Source organism: Miniopterus natalensis, chromosome 13, assembly GCF_054644295.1.
Source record: "Miniopterus natalensis isolate mMinNat1 chromosome 13, mMinNat1.hap1, whole genome shotgun sequence".
Lineage (NCBI taxonomy): Eukaryota > Metazoa > Chordata > Mammalia > Chiroptera > Miniopteridae > Miniopterus > Miniopterus natalensis.
Genome location: NC_142093.1, coordinates 59,626,720 through 59,642,649, shown reverse-complemented (window position 1 = coordinate 59,642,649; position 15,930 = coordinate 59,626,720). Strand labels below are relative to the sequence as shown.

The following is a 15,930-nucleotide window of genomic DNA, read 5'->3' as shown; positions in this document are numbered from 1 at the left end:
TCAGGTACGGGCTTGCCCCACAGGCCCAGTTTCCAGGGAAACCACTTCTCTGATGTTACCACCTCTGCCAAGGTCAATGCAGAGGGGCCGTCCTCAGTGCAGAGCCCTTCTCACCCCAGCCCAGGAGAAGAGTCTATGCTGACAGCCCTTCTGGGACCTGGTGGTTCCTAACCTCCCAGGTGGTGGCAGCCTGTTTCTCTGCCGCGTTACTGACACAGAGCATCTTTCTCCATGAAGATCAACCATCTGAAGCAGGGTGACATTTGCCAGAATATATTTTGAGGGACTGTACATCAAATTCGAACCCCAAATGACCTGACAGTACTTAAAAGTAGTCTGATTCCATATTAGGCAAGAAGAGGAGGCAGAAGACTTGAGTGAGGAGGTTTTCAAGAATATTTTAATCTTTGCCCCCATTTTATTTTAGCGTGCTGATGACTAACCTTCCCAACAGGATGGACATTTCTGTGGTGTCTTTCCCCTAGTAAAATCACGAATGAGTAACATAGTCTTTAAACTTTTCCCTGGTGGAGAGAGCCTACCTCCTGTCTTCATGGGAGTGGGGTCCACAGCTGAGCCCCATGAAGCCAGCGACACACCTACCTCCTGAATATGGGCCATGATCCCAGCCTGGGTCTCACTGTCCAGCTCCTGGATCCGGTTTATATACTCCTCTCTCCTCTCACACTGTGGAGGGTAACCCGTGTCAATGGGAGCATTTTGCCAGTGAGGCAACCTGGACCCAGCCCAGCACACAGTTTCCAAACCAACTGCCTGCCCAGCCCCTGGCTTCCTCCTTTATATTCCTCCAAGAATGTGTCCTCCCTACTGCCCGAGACTGGGGTTTCTCTAGAAGTTGCTCTGAACGCCTACATCCGAATCACTTGGGTTGCTTGTTTATTAAAAAAAAAAAAAATCAGGTTGAAGACATAGGGTGAAACACTAAAATATGCACGTGAAACGAGCTCTCCAAGAGATTCTTAAACTGGTAAAGATCAAGAACACTGGGTTTAAGCCTGGGAGCGGCAACCTTCTATTTCAAAGTGCTGGGTGGTAAAAGTATCTTGGAGTCTGGGGGTCGTTTGGTGTCAGCTCTACCACTGTGGTGCGAGAGCAGCCAGAGGTAACACATGAAGAAACCAGTGGGACTCTGTTCCCGTGAAAGTTTATTTTCAAAAACAGGGTGGGTCACATTTGGGCCCCCCCGCTGTGTGTAGATTCTGACCTTTGCTCTAGGTGTCTCTATACTGGGGAGAATTTGCTAATGGCACCCTGGGCTGAGGAACCCCCACCTGCTTGTTGCCAAAGGTGCCCTGGTACTAGCATTGACTGCCACCTATTGAGTGGTCCCTTCTCTGAGGAAGCCAGGAATGTGTCGTGTTGGGCTGAAGGGAGCTTCATTCCTACCTCACTAAGGGGAGCTTTGTCCCCACAAACCCAAATACGAGGTGTCTGAAGGCAGGCCCCCTCCACCCCTGCCCAAGCCCTACCTGGACAGCAGAGCCCAGCACCAACACCAACAAGTTCTTGACTTCCTCCATGCTTCTGCCTAAACCCAAAGAGCAACATATTTTATTAGGCTTGTCTGTTCATAAAATCTCACTGGTGAGACACCAGTCTGCTGGGGAGCGGGGGGCGGGGGACCAGATAAACTTAAAAAAATCATTTCTCTACCCATGATTTCGACTTGGGTGTACACATTCCGTCTGTTTTCCGTGTATTGGTTTGTATATTATTTAAGCCAGATGAGAACTCTGTACATAGCTATCTGTGGTCCTTTTCTACTCAAATCCGTCATCAATATTGTCCCAGGATAACCCAGGAACTTCAGCATCAGCATCTCTTTTTAATGAGTGTGGGAAGCAGCGCCCAGTGGCAGAGGCCTCTCCGCAGGGAACACTAAGCTGACTCTAGAACTGGGAAGCACACAACTCTGCCTTTCACCTTGCCCACTTCAAACAGACCATCCCCAGGCCTGGCATCCTGCTCCGGCCTCCCCACTCTCACATCTACCCTGCCACGGCCTCCTCCCGCTTCTGCGTTTCCATGTTTGGCTGGAATGCTCCAAAGAAAACCCCAGACAACATACAGACATCACCTTTGATGGCCTCACACTTATTTTGTACAAAGGCCACACTTACTCAACCAATCCCCTTCCAGAGGCTCAATTTTTCAATGTTTTCATCTAAATGATGCTAAACACCTTAGCGGCTAGCTAATTTTTAAGAAGAGGGAAGAAAATTAGTTTTAAAAATATATTTTAAAGCGAGAAGGAGGGACAGAAAGAAAAGATGAGCATGGATGTGAGAGCAGAACATCAATCGTCTACCTCCTGTATGCCCCCTGCTGGAGATAGAGCTGGAAAGCCGGGCATGTGCCCTGACCAGGAATCGACACAGCAACTTTTGAGGGCATGAGATGACACCCATCCAACTGAGCCACACTGACCAGAGCTTAAAGGCAAGTTTTTAATGCAGATTCTTATTTACTTCTTTAGGAGAAACTCACCCTTTAAGCTTCTCCTACTGCCAAATTGCCCCACAGAAACGCCTTACCATTTTACTGTCTCACAAGCAACAAGCTTATGATAAGTCCCATTTGCCCGGACCCAGACCAACCCTGTCTTGCCGCCCCTTCTCAGCTCTGCCAAGCAGATAGCTCAAACATGTCCTCTGTCATCATTTTACACTGTCTATCTGATTATGCATCTTCGTGTGCTTATGAGAACCAAACACTTGATAAACAGAGTCAGATGCTGGGGCTCTAGACCTGGCTTGGTTAGCAGGAGCAGTGTGACCCCAGGAAGCTGTACTCTGGCCCCCATCCTCAGTTTCCACATCTCTGAAATGGAGACAGCTGGCCTGGGTGATGTGCAGAGGGGCTTGGGGGTTAAAAAAAAAAAAGAAAAAAAAAAGTATAGTTTTCTAACTTTCTAATCATATCCTGCTCTATTTGGGGGAGAAGGAAAGTGCCAGAAATGGCATTGTCTTCTTGAAAGACTTACCCACACCCACTCACACTGTGCTAAAATGGCCCAAAGTATTACCACGGACCCTGGGATGAAAAACACAAACTCGTGCCCCGAGGATTAGTGCTGTGGGTCATTTCGGGTCCCTGGGTGTAAAGTGTGGATGGAGTGACAGGCGGCCTCATCCCAATACCTCCCAAATGAGACATCGCTAAGAACAACCTTCCTGAGATGGAGACACTATGGCTGAGTCTCAGAACTGAGGACTGGGTATTCACTGACCTAAACTGCACCCTCCTTGCTGTCTCCCAGCCTGGGGAGGGCGGGAGGAGCGGGAACCAGACCACAGGGTCTCTATGGACCATCCAGGTTCCACTCTAGCATATTAGGGATATGCTGGATACGGGTGGGTGCTGCAGATCCATCCCCTCCAGTCAAACCCTCGCCTTGCTAAGTGTAGAACCTCCTCAGTGTTAGGAATGGAAAAGCCTCAAAGACTCCTATGAATTCTTTTCCCGTGAGGCTTTCATTGGGCCTAGGAGGCTCCAATCCATAGTCGTTAATAAATATAATCACCACACTGACTCACTTCTCTATTGGTGCTGAGCTGATGATCAGTCACAATTTCAGTTTTGATAAAAAGGAAATGCACACATGAGTGTTAAAAGCCTCCAGTCAGCCTCACCAACATCTTTCCCAGCTACAGTGCTAGTGCCCAGCCCATATGCCCATGTGATGGTCCCTCCTGCACTATCAGTCCCCTCCCCTAAGCCCTTGGTGGATATTAGAGGTACAGTCCCCTCCAGCCATCACCAGCTCCTCTCCCACAGTGATTCACCTTTCCCAGGCCAGGAACTTGGCGCTGTAACCAGCAGAGCTGATATAAGGGAGAAAGTGTTTGGAGAGCTTGGATCAGCCAAAAAAGAAGGCAGAGTTCACACAGAAAATCTTTATGTATTCTGTCCAGAGCAGAGGCCGCAAAGGACCTATTATACCATACTTTAGAATAACTTAAACAGCCCTGATGACCCATTTTCCCAGCCACAACTGATGAAAACAGTATTAAAAGTGGAAACAAGTGTTCGGTAGGCCCACTGCTCGTAGCAAGAGTGTAAGCAAGGAGACTAGAAAAGCTGTACATACAGACACACACACAGATACACAGGCACACAGACACACACACAGGTACACAGATGCACACACACAGGCATACACACAGTTACACACACACACAGACACAGGAACACAGACACACACACAGACACACACACATAGACACAAGCTCAAAGTTACAGTCTGAGGCTGCTCAATCAAAGAGCAAAGGGTTCTGCTCCCTTAGCACCTGAGTCACATGCAGTGACAACCCTGAGCCACGCATTCATTCATTCATTCATTCATTCAGTTCATTCGTTCACTCACACCCATTAGGCATCAAGAGAAGCTAAATCCCACCCAGAGCACTGTTAGAAAAGCACGGAATTCCTATGTGCTGAGTTTTGTTAGCAGAGGGGGAAACGGCTTAAAGGTAGAGAATTAATTTTAGGAAAATCTTCATGGACAAAAATTATTCAAAATAAACTTTTGGGCCATAAGCAAGGCACTAGGAGATTCCGCTTTGCCTCCTCCGGGTGGGGCAGCCCTGTGCTTGTTCTCACCAGGCTGTGTGAGTAAAAACATGCGCTTATCACAAACGCATCCTGTGATTTTTATCCCTACAGGTTCCTATGAAACTTATAAAAAGAGGGAGAAAAGCTGAAGTTCCCTCATTTCTCATGGGAGGCCGATGCCCAATTTCTCTCCAGGATTTTAGGAGAAAGAAAAACTGCTATTTTCATAAATCTACCAGACTGTGGGTTTTGAATAGTTTCAAAACATACAAGAGACTGTCTACTGGGTTCCTGCCAGCGATATTGGCTCAGTGACACAGTTAAGCAGGCAAAGAAAAGAAACAAATCTACTGATAACTCCCTTTCCAAGCACCCATGTCGTCTGGGTGCTGGGAGCTTTGTCATAATCAACACAGTCCTCTCAGCTCAGACCAAAGAAATCAACAATTAAAAAAAGCCAAAACCCAGCCGGCATGGCTCAGTGGTGGAGCATCGACCTATGATCCAGATTGCAGTTCGATTCCCGGTCAGGACCCATGCCCAGGGGCGTGCAGGAGGCAGCTGATTAATGATTCTCTCATCCTGATGTTTTTCTCTCTCTCCTTCTCCCTTCCTCTCTCTGAAATCAATGAAGATATATTTAAAAAAAAAAAAAAGGGGGAAAAATGCTAAGGGAACCTGGAAGGAGGACATCTAGTCTGCAGTAAGAATCAGGCAGGGTTTCTTAAAGGATTGACCTCTGAGCTGAGACCCAAAGGATGAGGAGAGATCTAGGATGCAGGCGAGCGAGAGCATCCCAGGCACAGGAAACAGTATGTGCAAAGGCCCAGAGGTAAGAGAACGTGGTGTTTGTCCAGGAGCCGTGGTGCAGGCAGATGCTCACAATGCGGCAGGGAGGAGATCTGCCGCTCTGTTTAAACTCACCAGGGAGCTACCTGACAAGTACAAATTAAGCTCCGACTTTCTAGAAGATGTCCAGGAGCACATTTCATTCAGTCTTTCAAGGTCACAGTGAGTGTGCGAAGCTAGAACTTGGAACCCTTGCCCTCTCAGGCCTCAGGGCGCAGTGGGAGACATGACAGGATTCCTAGTGAGACCTACCACAGACTGAAAGAGCATCACAAGGACCGTGGAAGGGAGATGTGAGCTCCTTCAACAGATTCATGTTTTTTTGGTAATCCTCACCTGAGGATATTTCTCCCATTGCTTTTTCAGAGAGAGTGGAAGGAAGGGAGGGGGGACAGAGAGAGAAACATCAATGTGAGAGTCACATTGGCTGGTTGCCTCCCACATACACCTCAACTGGGGGTAGGAGACAAACCCACAACCGAGGTAGGTGCCCTTACTTGGGAATTGAACTTGTGACCCTTCGGTGTGAGGACTGACACTCCAACCACTGAGCCACACTGGCAGGGCCCTCAACAGAGTCTTACTTTCTTACCAAAGGGCACCCATCCCGTGACGGTGACAGGTGACATTGATTCCACATATACTAAGGAGGAGAGGCCCTGGAGAGCCCACCGCAGCAATGGCCTTGCATGCCTCTGCACTTGGACTTGGTCTTAAGGAAGAAGTGTGCTCTTGGCTTCATGCCTCAGAGTAACAAACCCACCCTTTAAAATCGCATCGAAATGATGCCGTATTTTCACTGTGCTGGCTCCAAGCTGGCAGCTGGAGCTCCGTGTCCAACAGCTGCCCAGAGCCAATGGCACTGCCAAGCACCCCGGAGGCAGCGTTCACTCACCAGACAGCGGGTCCTTGCCGATCACCACGACATCGGGCAATCTCATGAGGATCACCTGCCTGAGAACATCCTACAGAAACAAAGAGGAAAAGGTACCAATGAGAACAGGAAACAAAAATAAAGGACTAAGATGACCGGATGAGCGTGCAGCCACTACACGGCGACTTTAACACACTATAGAGAGGAAGGTCTACTTAGGATACAAACAAATGTGAAACGTCAAAGCTAATTCACGTCTGCCTCGATCGTAACCAGGCAAGCCTCATGTCTGCTTCTGCACAGAGACCTTGGGGAGAGAAGACACTTTACACGTCAGGGTGGCAGGGGCAGGGTGAGCATCTGTTTAAAAAATGTCTTTATTTTTATGGTTTGGTTTGCTTGTGCAACTGAAAATACAGAGTGAAAATGAGAGAGATGCTGCTGGGTCTCCATAGCCTGATGACCCAGGATGCTGGCGCCCAGCAGGTCTCTGGTACACGCTATAGATGCGGATACTTCCATCCTGTACAGCAGCAACTTCCCTGGGACAGAGATAGGTCACAGCTAATCTGCACCCATCAGAAGGGTGGTGTGGGAAACAAGCTGCCTTCTGGCCCTCACACCAAGGGCCTTTGACAGTGGGGCCAGGCACTGGCCGTCAGCCATGCCCATGCCTGGGCGTCTCTGACAAGCCCTCCTTGGAGTGTGTGGGCTCACACCCAGACCCACCACTGCGTTCCCAGAGCGCCTCCAGGGCAGGTTGTCTTTGCTGTCCAGATGGGCCTTGGTTTTTACAAAGCAGAAGATAAAAATCTAATTTTATAGGAGACGAGTAAGGGGGGAGGTTCCAGAGTATTCTTGGCCTTACGAAAGTGGTCACTATAGAAATTCTTCACCAAAAAAGCTCTTCTTAAGCCATTTTAAAAGGTTTCCCACTTTCCTCAGTAGTCCCCCTATTGAGTAGGTCACTGCATCTCTGCATTCAGCATCCTGCCAGCGAGCACTGGTGAAGAAAGGGCCGATTACATAGCCGGCCCCGTGGAGCAGCCCAGAACTCTCTCTGGATCATCTGATGAGAATGGCGGCATGGGACACGCAGGCCGGGGGATGCCAGAGCCTCCAAACAGCATGTGCATGGACTCTATCCCCCCTCTTACTGTCTTTCTGTGGCTCCTGTCTGCAACAGAACTTGGGGGGAGGGATGCTACCACGAGGTGCACCTCACCCCAACACAACGGCCCCTCTGAATTTGGTGTTGGAGGCAGTTTAACTTTATTGTCTGGGGTCGCATGTCGCCGCATCAGAGAGGCTTGTGTTTTTCTAAAAATGTCTCACTGGTGAATACCTGGCTTGGACAGAAGTCTGAGCTGTTTAACAGCCTCAGCCCTCCTTCAGGCCTTGGGAAAATTCAACATGAGAAAACTCTTAAGTGAATGGCTCATGAAAGTATTCCACAGTCCCACCCAGGGCAAAACACGCACCACGAGCAAAATCAGCAAAATCCACTTTCCAGCTGCTCAGTCAGCACAAGGAAGGACTCCTGCCACATGAGCCCTGAGTCCTGGAGGCTCTGCCCCCCTCTTGCCTTCATACACAACTCAAGCGCTCAGCGCAGCTTCCAGAAGGACCACGTGTTACCGATGCTTGACCACCCAGAGCCCCGTCTGGTCTCGGCTGCTTTCCCCGACTGTCCCCGTGCAGCTGGAGTTAGGAGTCTTGTCTCTGGCCCTGTCAGCACAGTTCGCGTCTCCTGGCCCTTAGCACAGAGCATCAAAAGCACTCACTCACCATGAATGGTGCCTGCAGCCAGGAATCAGGCGCCTTCCATGCCCAGGCCCAAGTTCAGTGGCAACACCACCCCCTTCACCCAGCTGCCCCTGCCCGTGGCCAGCACAAGGGCAGCACTAGCTGAAACCCAGCAGCCTATAACATGCCCGGCCCTGAGTGTGGCTCCCCTTGGCCAAAGAAATGAAGCCACTTCAGCCCCACAGTCCCAGCTCTCCCAGGACCCACCTCGACCCCCAGGGCCTCCTCAGTGCAGCTGGCATTTCTAACTAAAAGGATGGGGCCGGTTGTACGCCTCCGAGAGGTTGCCCAGGGAATCACGGTGCTGTGCTGCCAACAGGCCATGGAATGAACACAGCTGAGCGCTAAGAACAGGTCCCAGGCACAGTCTGGCCCAAGATCTCAGTGGAACCCCAGGGTGAACCTGGGACATGTTATTGAGCACTCAGTGGTTCTTGAACCATGTTTCCTGGGGTCCCAGGAACCCACAGGGATGCCCTGGAGGGAGAGGACAGGGCTGAGCAGAAGGCACTAGGGTCCCACCACCCCCACATCAATCAAAATCATTGAACTTCACCTCAGATCTTAAAATACTTCATATGGGTGAAAAAGTTTCGGTGCCAAGAAAACCAGGGTCCTGGGGGACACTTTAGGTCCATATTGCTTCAGTGCTGGCCATATAAACACCATAAACATCAAAGATTTCACCCAGCCTTCCAAAGGCCCTTCCTCATCAGGCCCTCCTACCCACTGACTATCTGCTAATGAGGTATGGTGAGCACTGGACAAGTGGACACTCCACACGGTGAACTCTAGATCTCCTGTGTGCAAGCTCAGGGCTCATCAATTACAGTCCCAAACCCAACATAACCCTTCTGTGCTCCCATATCTCCTTCAACCCCTTGAATTGCTGCTGTACAAAGACTCACTGAGCTGTGGACAAGAACCACATCAGGGTGCCCATCCCAGAGCCCATCGCAACCACTCCCAGTGCAATTGGTGCTTGGGGTCACAGTGGTACCTGAGGCTCATCTTTGGGGCTCTGTCAGCACCAGACACTAATGCTCTGCACATCGCTTGAAGAGAATTCCCTGGACAAAGTAAAGCAACCTAACACCCGACCCTTCTCACAATGCAAAAAAACAACATGCAAGTGAAAAAAACAAAACAAGTGTCAGCACGTAGGTGTCTGCCCTTGAACACAATGTCCTCCCGGCTTCCTGTGGGGAAATCATGTGAGTGACAGCACTGCCAGGGGCACAGAACTCCTGGGGAACTGAGAGCTGCCCTCACCTTGTAGAAGGTCTTGATATTTCTGACCAGGATGCTCAAGTTCTCAATCCGAAGGTTCGCATTGTTGTTGACGTTCTGGTGGATGGGCTTCTTTCCAGGCCTGGGATCACTGGGGGAAGAAACAGGAGAATGGAAATGGCATCTCCCAGCTTTGCTGCACCTCCCTGCCCGGTGGCGGATAGTCCTCTCCAAGTCTAGGTGGGTGTGAGGCTGTAACGAGTGTGGCTCCAGTAAACCTAATTCTGCCACTGCTGCGCCGTGGACTTGGATGAGCCCCATCACTCCCGCCCCACAACAAGGCCCTCAACCTCCTCAGGCCTTTAATCACAGTCACTGCCATTCCCACTGTTAACAGCAGCCACAAACCACCACCAGTGCAGACCCCAAAAGTTACACCGTGTCAAAATCAATAACCTACCCCAAGATATATTTCAAGATTAAAAGGATTAAAAACTGAACATACCAAAATGTATGAACTATCAAAAGAGAAAAGGGGGAAAAAAGGAACATTTTCTGATTTACATCAGTAAAAATCATTCATGTTCCACTTCACATGAGTCCTCTCCTCTGTCACCAGCATGGGTCTCAGGCAGGTCATGCCTGTGATTTTACATCCCAGGGACACAAGTCACCTGGAAGAACTGGCATCATCAGAACTGGGCACTCTATGGTGCCCAGAGCAGCCTACGAGAAATGCTAACAGTAGTTGATGTGGGGAGCCCCAAAAGTGTCTTTTACTTTCCGCTCCCAGGCAAAAGTCTAGTCTGGTCATGATGAGACTAGAAATCTGAATCAATTGACTTATAATTCCACTCATCTGTATACATGCAGGATATTTCTCAAAATTCTGTGTCAAAAGAAGGTTTCCTATCTGAAGAGAATGGGCTCAATAGGACCATTTAGCTGCCACATCTCCTGCTTTTCATGACAAAGCCATCCCCCCACGTGACTGTCCCAAGACACAGGCAAGGATATCTAATTCAAATGAGGGCTGTGTTCACGGTTCCATCCGTCCCCAGCCCTGTGATAACGGTGCTGAGAAATTTCATAAAGTGACACATGTGCTTCTTAACATAGCAGAACTTAGAGAACATGCAGGGCTTTTCTGTTTCGTTATTACTGTCACCTCAGCTTTCCTTTAGGTCAGATGGGACCACCCCAACTGTGCCAGGAGCCAAAGGGCCTCAGCACACACCGGGATGCTGGCTGCACCTAAAAGACACTACACGCACCCAGGGTAGGGCCTGGCTCTGACCACCTCTGCTTCCCCCATCAGTTCTGAAGGCAGCAGCTAACTGCAACAACACTGCAAAAGAACCCCAACCTTTACTGTGGGAGAGGCCCTTCACTGAATTTAGCCTCAGGCCAAATGTGAACTGGCAATGAACTGGCATTTCTCAAAGGAACGGCCAGCAGGCTTTCCTGATTTACAGGCAAGTGGTAAAAGCTTCAGAAATTCCAAAGTTCAGGGAAGAGCCCGGCCGGGCATGGCTAAGTGGTTGAGCTTTGACCTGGCATCCTGGCATTCGGGTTTCGATTCCCAGTCAGGGCACATGCCCGGGTTGTGGGCTCGATCAATGACTCTCTCATCATTGATGTTTCTATCTATCTATCTCCTTCTCCTTTCCTCTCTCTGAAATCAATAAAAGATATATTTTAAAAAAAAAAGTCAGGGAAGAAAGAAACAGTGCCCGGCCTTTGTTCTGCCTCTGCCTGGGTGTAAAAGCTGAATGGAAAGGCTGGGGACACTGCTAATGTTCTTAATTAAACAGTCCTGGGCTTGGGTAAGGGCAGGTTGAAGTTTCACTCATCACTGCACCAATGGAATCCAGTAATTTTCAGGGTCTAACAGAATGGGGGGGGGGGGCCAGAACTGGACTATCCAGGGGACAACCTCAGGAAAACTCATTTTCGCCAATGGTTTTGGAGCAGTGCTGCCAAAGCTAATAGATATGTCATTTAGAATCTAATCACAGGCTTCTGAGAGCGAGACCTTAGTCACTCACAGATGCTCCTGACCCACCGACTCCTCTGTAAACAGACACTGTCTGTTACTCTTCCTGGATCCCCAAAAGGTTTTTGTTTTAATTTCATTGCTTAAACCACATTCAGTACCCGAGTTGGAAGTTAACTGCACCACCTACACCAAGTGTTTGACAGTCCTTCAATTCCAAATTCCCGTCACCAAACAAGCTGCCAGCCCGCTGCCCTGGAGCTCTTCTCGCCCCAAGGGGTGGCAGCAAAGGCACTCGGACTGAGATGCCCCTGGGCCAGTGGAAAGACCCTCCCATAGCAACCGCAGGTCCCATTTCTACACCCTTAAGGCAACACTTTCGTAGACAACTTACATTTGTAGCATGACCTGGTTCAGAAAGATGCCATCCACCAGTTTCATGTAGAAATTCAAGTTGTCGCAGTTGCCGCTTGGGAATGGGTCCAAAGTCTGAACCTGCGAGGAGGGGTTGGGGAGAAAGGCAGCACAAGTCACCCCGAGCACATCCTAAAGCTCTGCAGACAACCACAGGCCTGTGGGCTGAAGGGGTCCCCCAGCGCCCACCCATGCTTCAGTAGGCGCAAGGCCCCCTTTCCCCAGGGCCCCCTCACTTCCTTCTCCAGGCGACAGACAGGAGGCAGCAGGAGAAACACCTTCCTCCCACTTTTCTCCAGCACCCAGAAGGGGAAAAAACAAAAGTAAAGGGAACTTTTCAACAAATGTCTCATGTCTCTGATCTATTGGAAGTCACTGTGCCCACCCCAGACTGTACACATTCCCACTCTCAGACCCCCAATCCCACCCATCACTGCCATTCAAGGGCTGGTCTTGGGTTCAAAAACTAACTACACCAGGATATTTGGGGAGAGTGAGTCCTATTCCTGAGTGGTCAATCCACAGGGGCCACGGCGACCACATCGACCCTGTCCACTCCTGGACTGGCAGCCCAGCACCCCGGTAGGGACAGGTGTACCCACAGGCCAGGGCTGGGGCACTGAGGGGTCCTGCACAGGGAGCACTGGCTCCAGAGTTGGAAACACCTCCGGACCCCAGGCCACTCTCCGGACCCCAGCTGGGAACACCTGCTAAGACCCCTGAGTCCCCGGACTGCCTGCCACCCGCAGCCCCCACCCCAGTGGGTCAGGTCTGCAGTGACCCGAGGGGGGTGGGAGAGGAGCCCGGGCACCAACACGGGCTGGGAGCCAGGGGCACTCACCCAGGTCACCAGCGGGCTCTGCAGAAAGAGCTCCATGAGCTCTGAGATGGTCACATCCATCCCGAGGCTGCGTCCAGTCGCTGCGCCCACCGGCTCTGTGCGCACCTCTGTGCCCACCGACTCTGCGCCTCGAACTCTAAACAGCTCTATGCCCCAAATTCTAAACGGCTTTTCACCCCACATTCTAAACCGCTCTTCGCCCCGCATTCTAAACTGCCCTTCACCCCACATTCCATATGTACAGCGGTTTGGGCCCAATGCCAAGTGTTTTGAAACATGCAAAAATCATGACACTCTCCCTATGAAACTTAAGGCCTATCTGCACACATAAAATATAAATGTTACATATCTAATTTCTACATGATTATTAATGGAAATTAACCACAGAAACCTAATTTTGTCTATCCCCATTTTTTAAAATTATTTTTTTCCATCAGCCGAATTACAGAAATATGATCAGTTCCTTTGAGGCAACAACACACTCACTTTATTTTGCTAAGTCTTGCCCAGTGTCTCAGCTTGGGAATTCTCCCCATCGGCAGGGAAAGGGGATGCTCCGGTTAGCAGTTCATCCGTCAGGACAGCTAAACTCCACCAGTCAACTGCCTGCAGAACAATGTGATAGAATAGTAACTAATATGTAATTTATAGGAAAGAAAAATGAAAAAAATAAACTTGTATATTTGGAATATGTATTTTTTCCATTGCTTTTCAGAGAGTGGAAGGGAGACACAGAGACAGAGACAGAGGGAGAGACAGAGAGAGAGACAGAGAGACAGAGAGAGAGAGAGAGAGAGAGAGAGACAGAGAGAGAGAGAGAGAGAGAGAGAGAGAAACATTGATGTGAGAGAGACACATCAATTGCTCGCCTCCCACAAGGCACCCAGACCGGGGCAGGGGATTGAGCCTGCAACCAGGGCACGTGCCCCTGGCCACAATTGAACCTGGGACCCTCCAGCCTGAGAGCTGGCACTCTAACCACTCAAACTGGCTAGGGCTGGAAAATGTTTTAACAAAAAGATTTTGTACATAACTTTCCATTTAAGGAGTATTAAATTAGCACATGCAAGAAAGACATTTAGAGAACAAATATGCTGGTACCTCAGAACAGAATTTAAACATTTAGGCCATCAATCAGTGAGATAAAAGTGTTTTAATCGTTTTCTAAACTAGTAATGGTTTTACTTTGGTTAAATTTTAATTTAAAATAAATTTGAATTATTAAGTAAATGAAATCTTTGGACTTATGAGAGAGGTGAAAAAGTACTGATTAACATTTTTATTAACTATCCAGCTCCAATAAATACTATAAAGTTACTTAAAGTCAAGGAACAAAAATGAAAAAAATCCCACCCTAAGATGTTCTTTTTTCATAACCACCTAAATCAATTCCTTTTGTAAAACCTATCCCATAAATCTAACAGTCTTCATTTGCAGGAAGCATGATGAGATTTAAAATAATGTACATCAAAATATGATCCAAATGGGAAACAAATTTATAAATGTAGTTAAATCATTAGCTGTGAACTGAGGACACAGCTAATAATGCCGCCTAGGGAAATGGCCTGAGGTTCCCTATGTTCAGCCCTTTTCTGGAGCTCCACCACTATTCTGAACTCCGCTCCTCCTGCCACATCCTTTGTGCCTCCACCTCCAGGCCCCTAGAACCTCCAGAAATCCCTGATCTGCCTTCTTCTGACCTCACCACCCCCCTCCACAGACCAGCCACCTGGGTTTAACCCTTTCTTTACTTCAAAACCACAGGCACCTGGAGTGAGACACTTACTTAGCAGTCCTGCTACTATCAGAAGCTGACTCATTACCACCCGAACCTTAGCATGTTCTCCCTAAGGGTGTAGTAAGTAGAAAGCCTGTTAGAGGAGTCCTTTGCGTCTGTTATGAGAGCTGAGCACTTTGGGGATGCATTTTATCCAGCAGACAGCCCCAGATATCAAAAGAAAATTATATAAACTAGCCTTAGGACCCCAGGCTCCCGCTGACCAACTGGTAGAAATAACTTCCAGTTTTTAACAACTGAAACAGGGCAGAGAAAGAGCAAGAAAGCCATCCTATAGCAACAGGCAGCTCAGCTTTAAGCCATATGTCATCTCAAGGGCCATGCCCCCTCTGTCACAAGTTCAGCCACTGGAAGGTGGACTGTCTTGGGGTCTGGGGGTCCCCGGGACGAGAACCTAGCCACACATGGCCTTGAACTGACGGGACCCAACGATCCAGTTGGCCCCCCACTAAGAACATTATCTATGAAGGGACAGAGCCATAGGTGACCCTTGATGTGACAGGTAAACCCATTACACTTTTATTTTATTAGACTGCTTGCCCTGCTCTCACCCACTCGCCAGGACCCCTTTCTTCCAAAACCCTTTTGGTCCCTGGGGGATGGGGATCCTCAAACCCCCAACTGCAGCCTCAAGAATCTCATTTTTAGTCATGTCTTCCTAAGCCTCCAGATAATATAATTAAAGAAAAACTTATAAAAATAAGTCTCTGAAATGCTCCCAACTCTCCCAGAAGACCGGAGTTGCACAAGCTGCAGAAGCTGCAAAGAGGGAGGAGTGCCGCCCTCCCCTGGTAAAGGAGAGAAGTGTCAGCTTTAAATCCAAAGTGCAGGAGGCCTGGGAGCTGCAGCTCTGGGGACAAGCTGCCTGCCAGGCCTGTCTGCTCCTCCTCCTGCCTTTTCTTAATTTTCCAAAGTCTTTGGTAACTTAAAAGCTTTGGAGCATTGCTGGGTTAAATAATAAAAGTTATGAAACATCTAGATATTTTAAAATAACATGAAATACTGAAACATTGATTGCTAGACAAGTTAAATTCACCTGCTTTTAGCTTTTATCACACAAAATCTCAATGGATTTGGAACTGTTGATGTAATGTCTTGTGCTTTTTTAAAGGTGTGCTTGAAAATAAGAGTATGTTTACGTGTATTCATACATGTCAATCTGAGAAATGCTGGTTGTTTACTTTTTGGTTATCATTGGGAATTTAAGGTTTCTAAAAATTAAGAATTCAAATTAAATGGGAAACATTATATGAATTTAATAATAGAAGGCACAAAATATAAAAACACATATTTTCAGGACAATGATTGAAATGAAGTTATTCTAATGATGGTTATTTTTGAATGGGTAAAATGTTTGTAAAAGGTTGTGAAGATTGTAAAAGTTTATGAAAGTTTGAAGTCTGACGGAAGACCCCAGTCAGGCCCCAGTCCCCTCCTCCACCTAATTTCTCTCTGGTGGACCTAGAGTTGCTTTCATTGCACTTTCTCTCCCACTTGTCAGTGTGGGGAAAACTTACCTGTCCAGCTACGGAGTAAGTCCTTTATGG

At 48.5% G+C, this 15,930-nt stretch overlaps 1 protein-coding gene across 1 annotated transcript in view; it reads right to left on the bottom strand.

Moving 5' to 3' along the window:
- The window catches only part of LOC148091722 (protein Daple-like), a 58,378-nt gene extending 45,733 nt beyond the window's left edge, over positions 1-12,645 (bottom strand). The window contains 6 exon segments of the mRNA XM_087823782.1: positions 604-687; positions 1,491-1,549; positions 6,320-6,389; positions 9,377-9,485; positions 11,725-11,825; positions 12,586-12,645. Coding sequence (XP_087679908.1) covers positions 604-687; positions 1,491-1,549; positions 6,320-6,389; positions 9,377-9,485; positions 11,725-11,825; positions 12,586-12,645 — 483 coding nt within the window.
- Between the last annotated feature and the right edge of the window lie 3,285 nt (positions 12,646-15,930).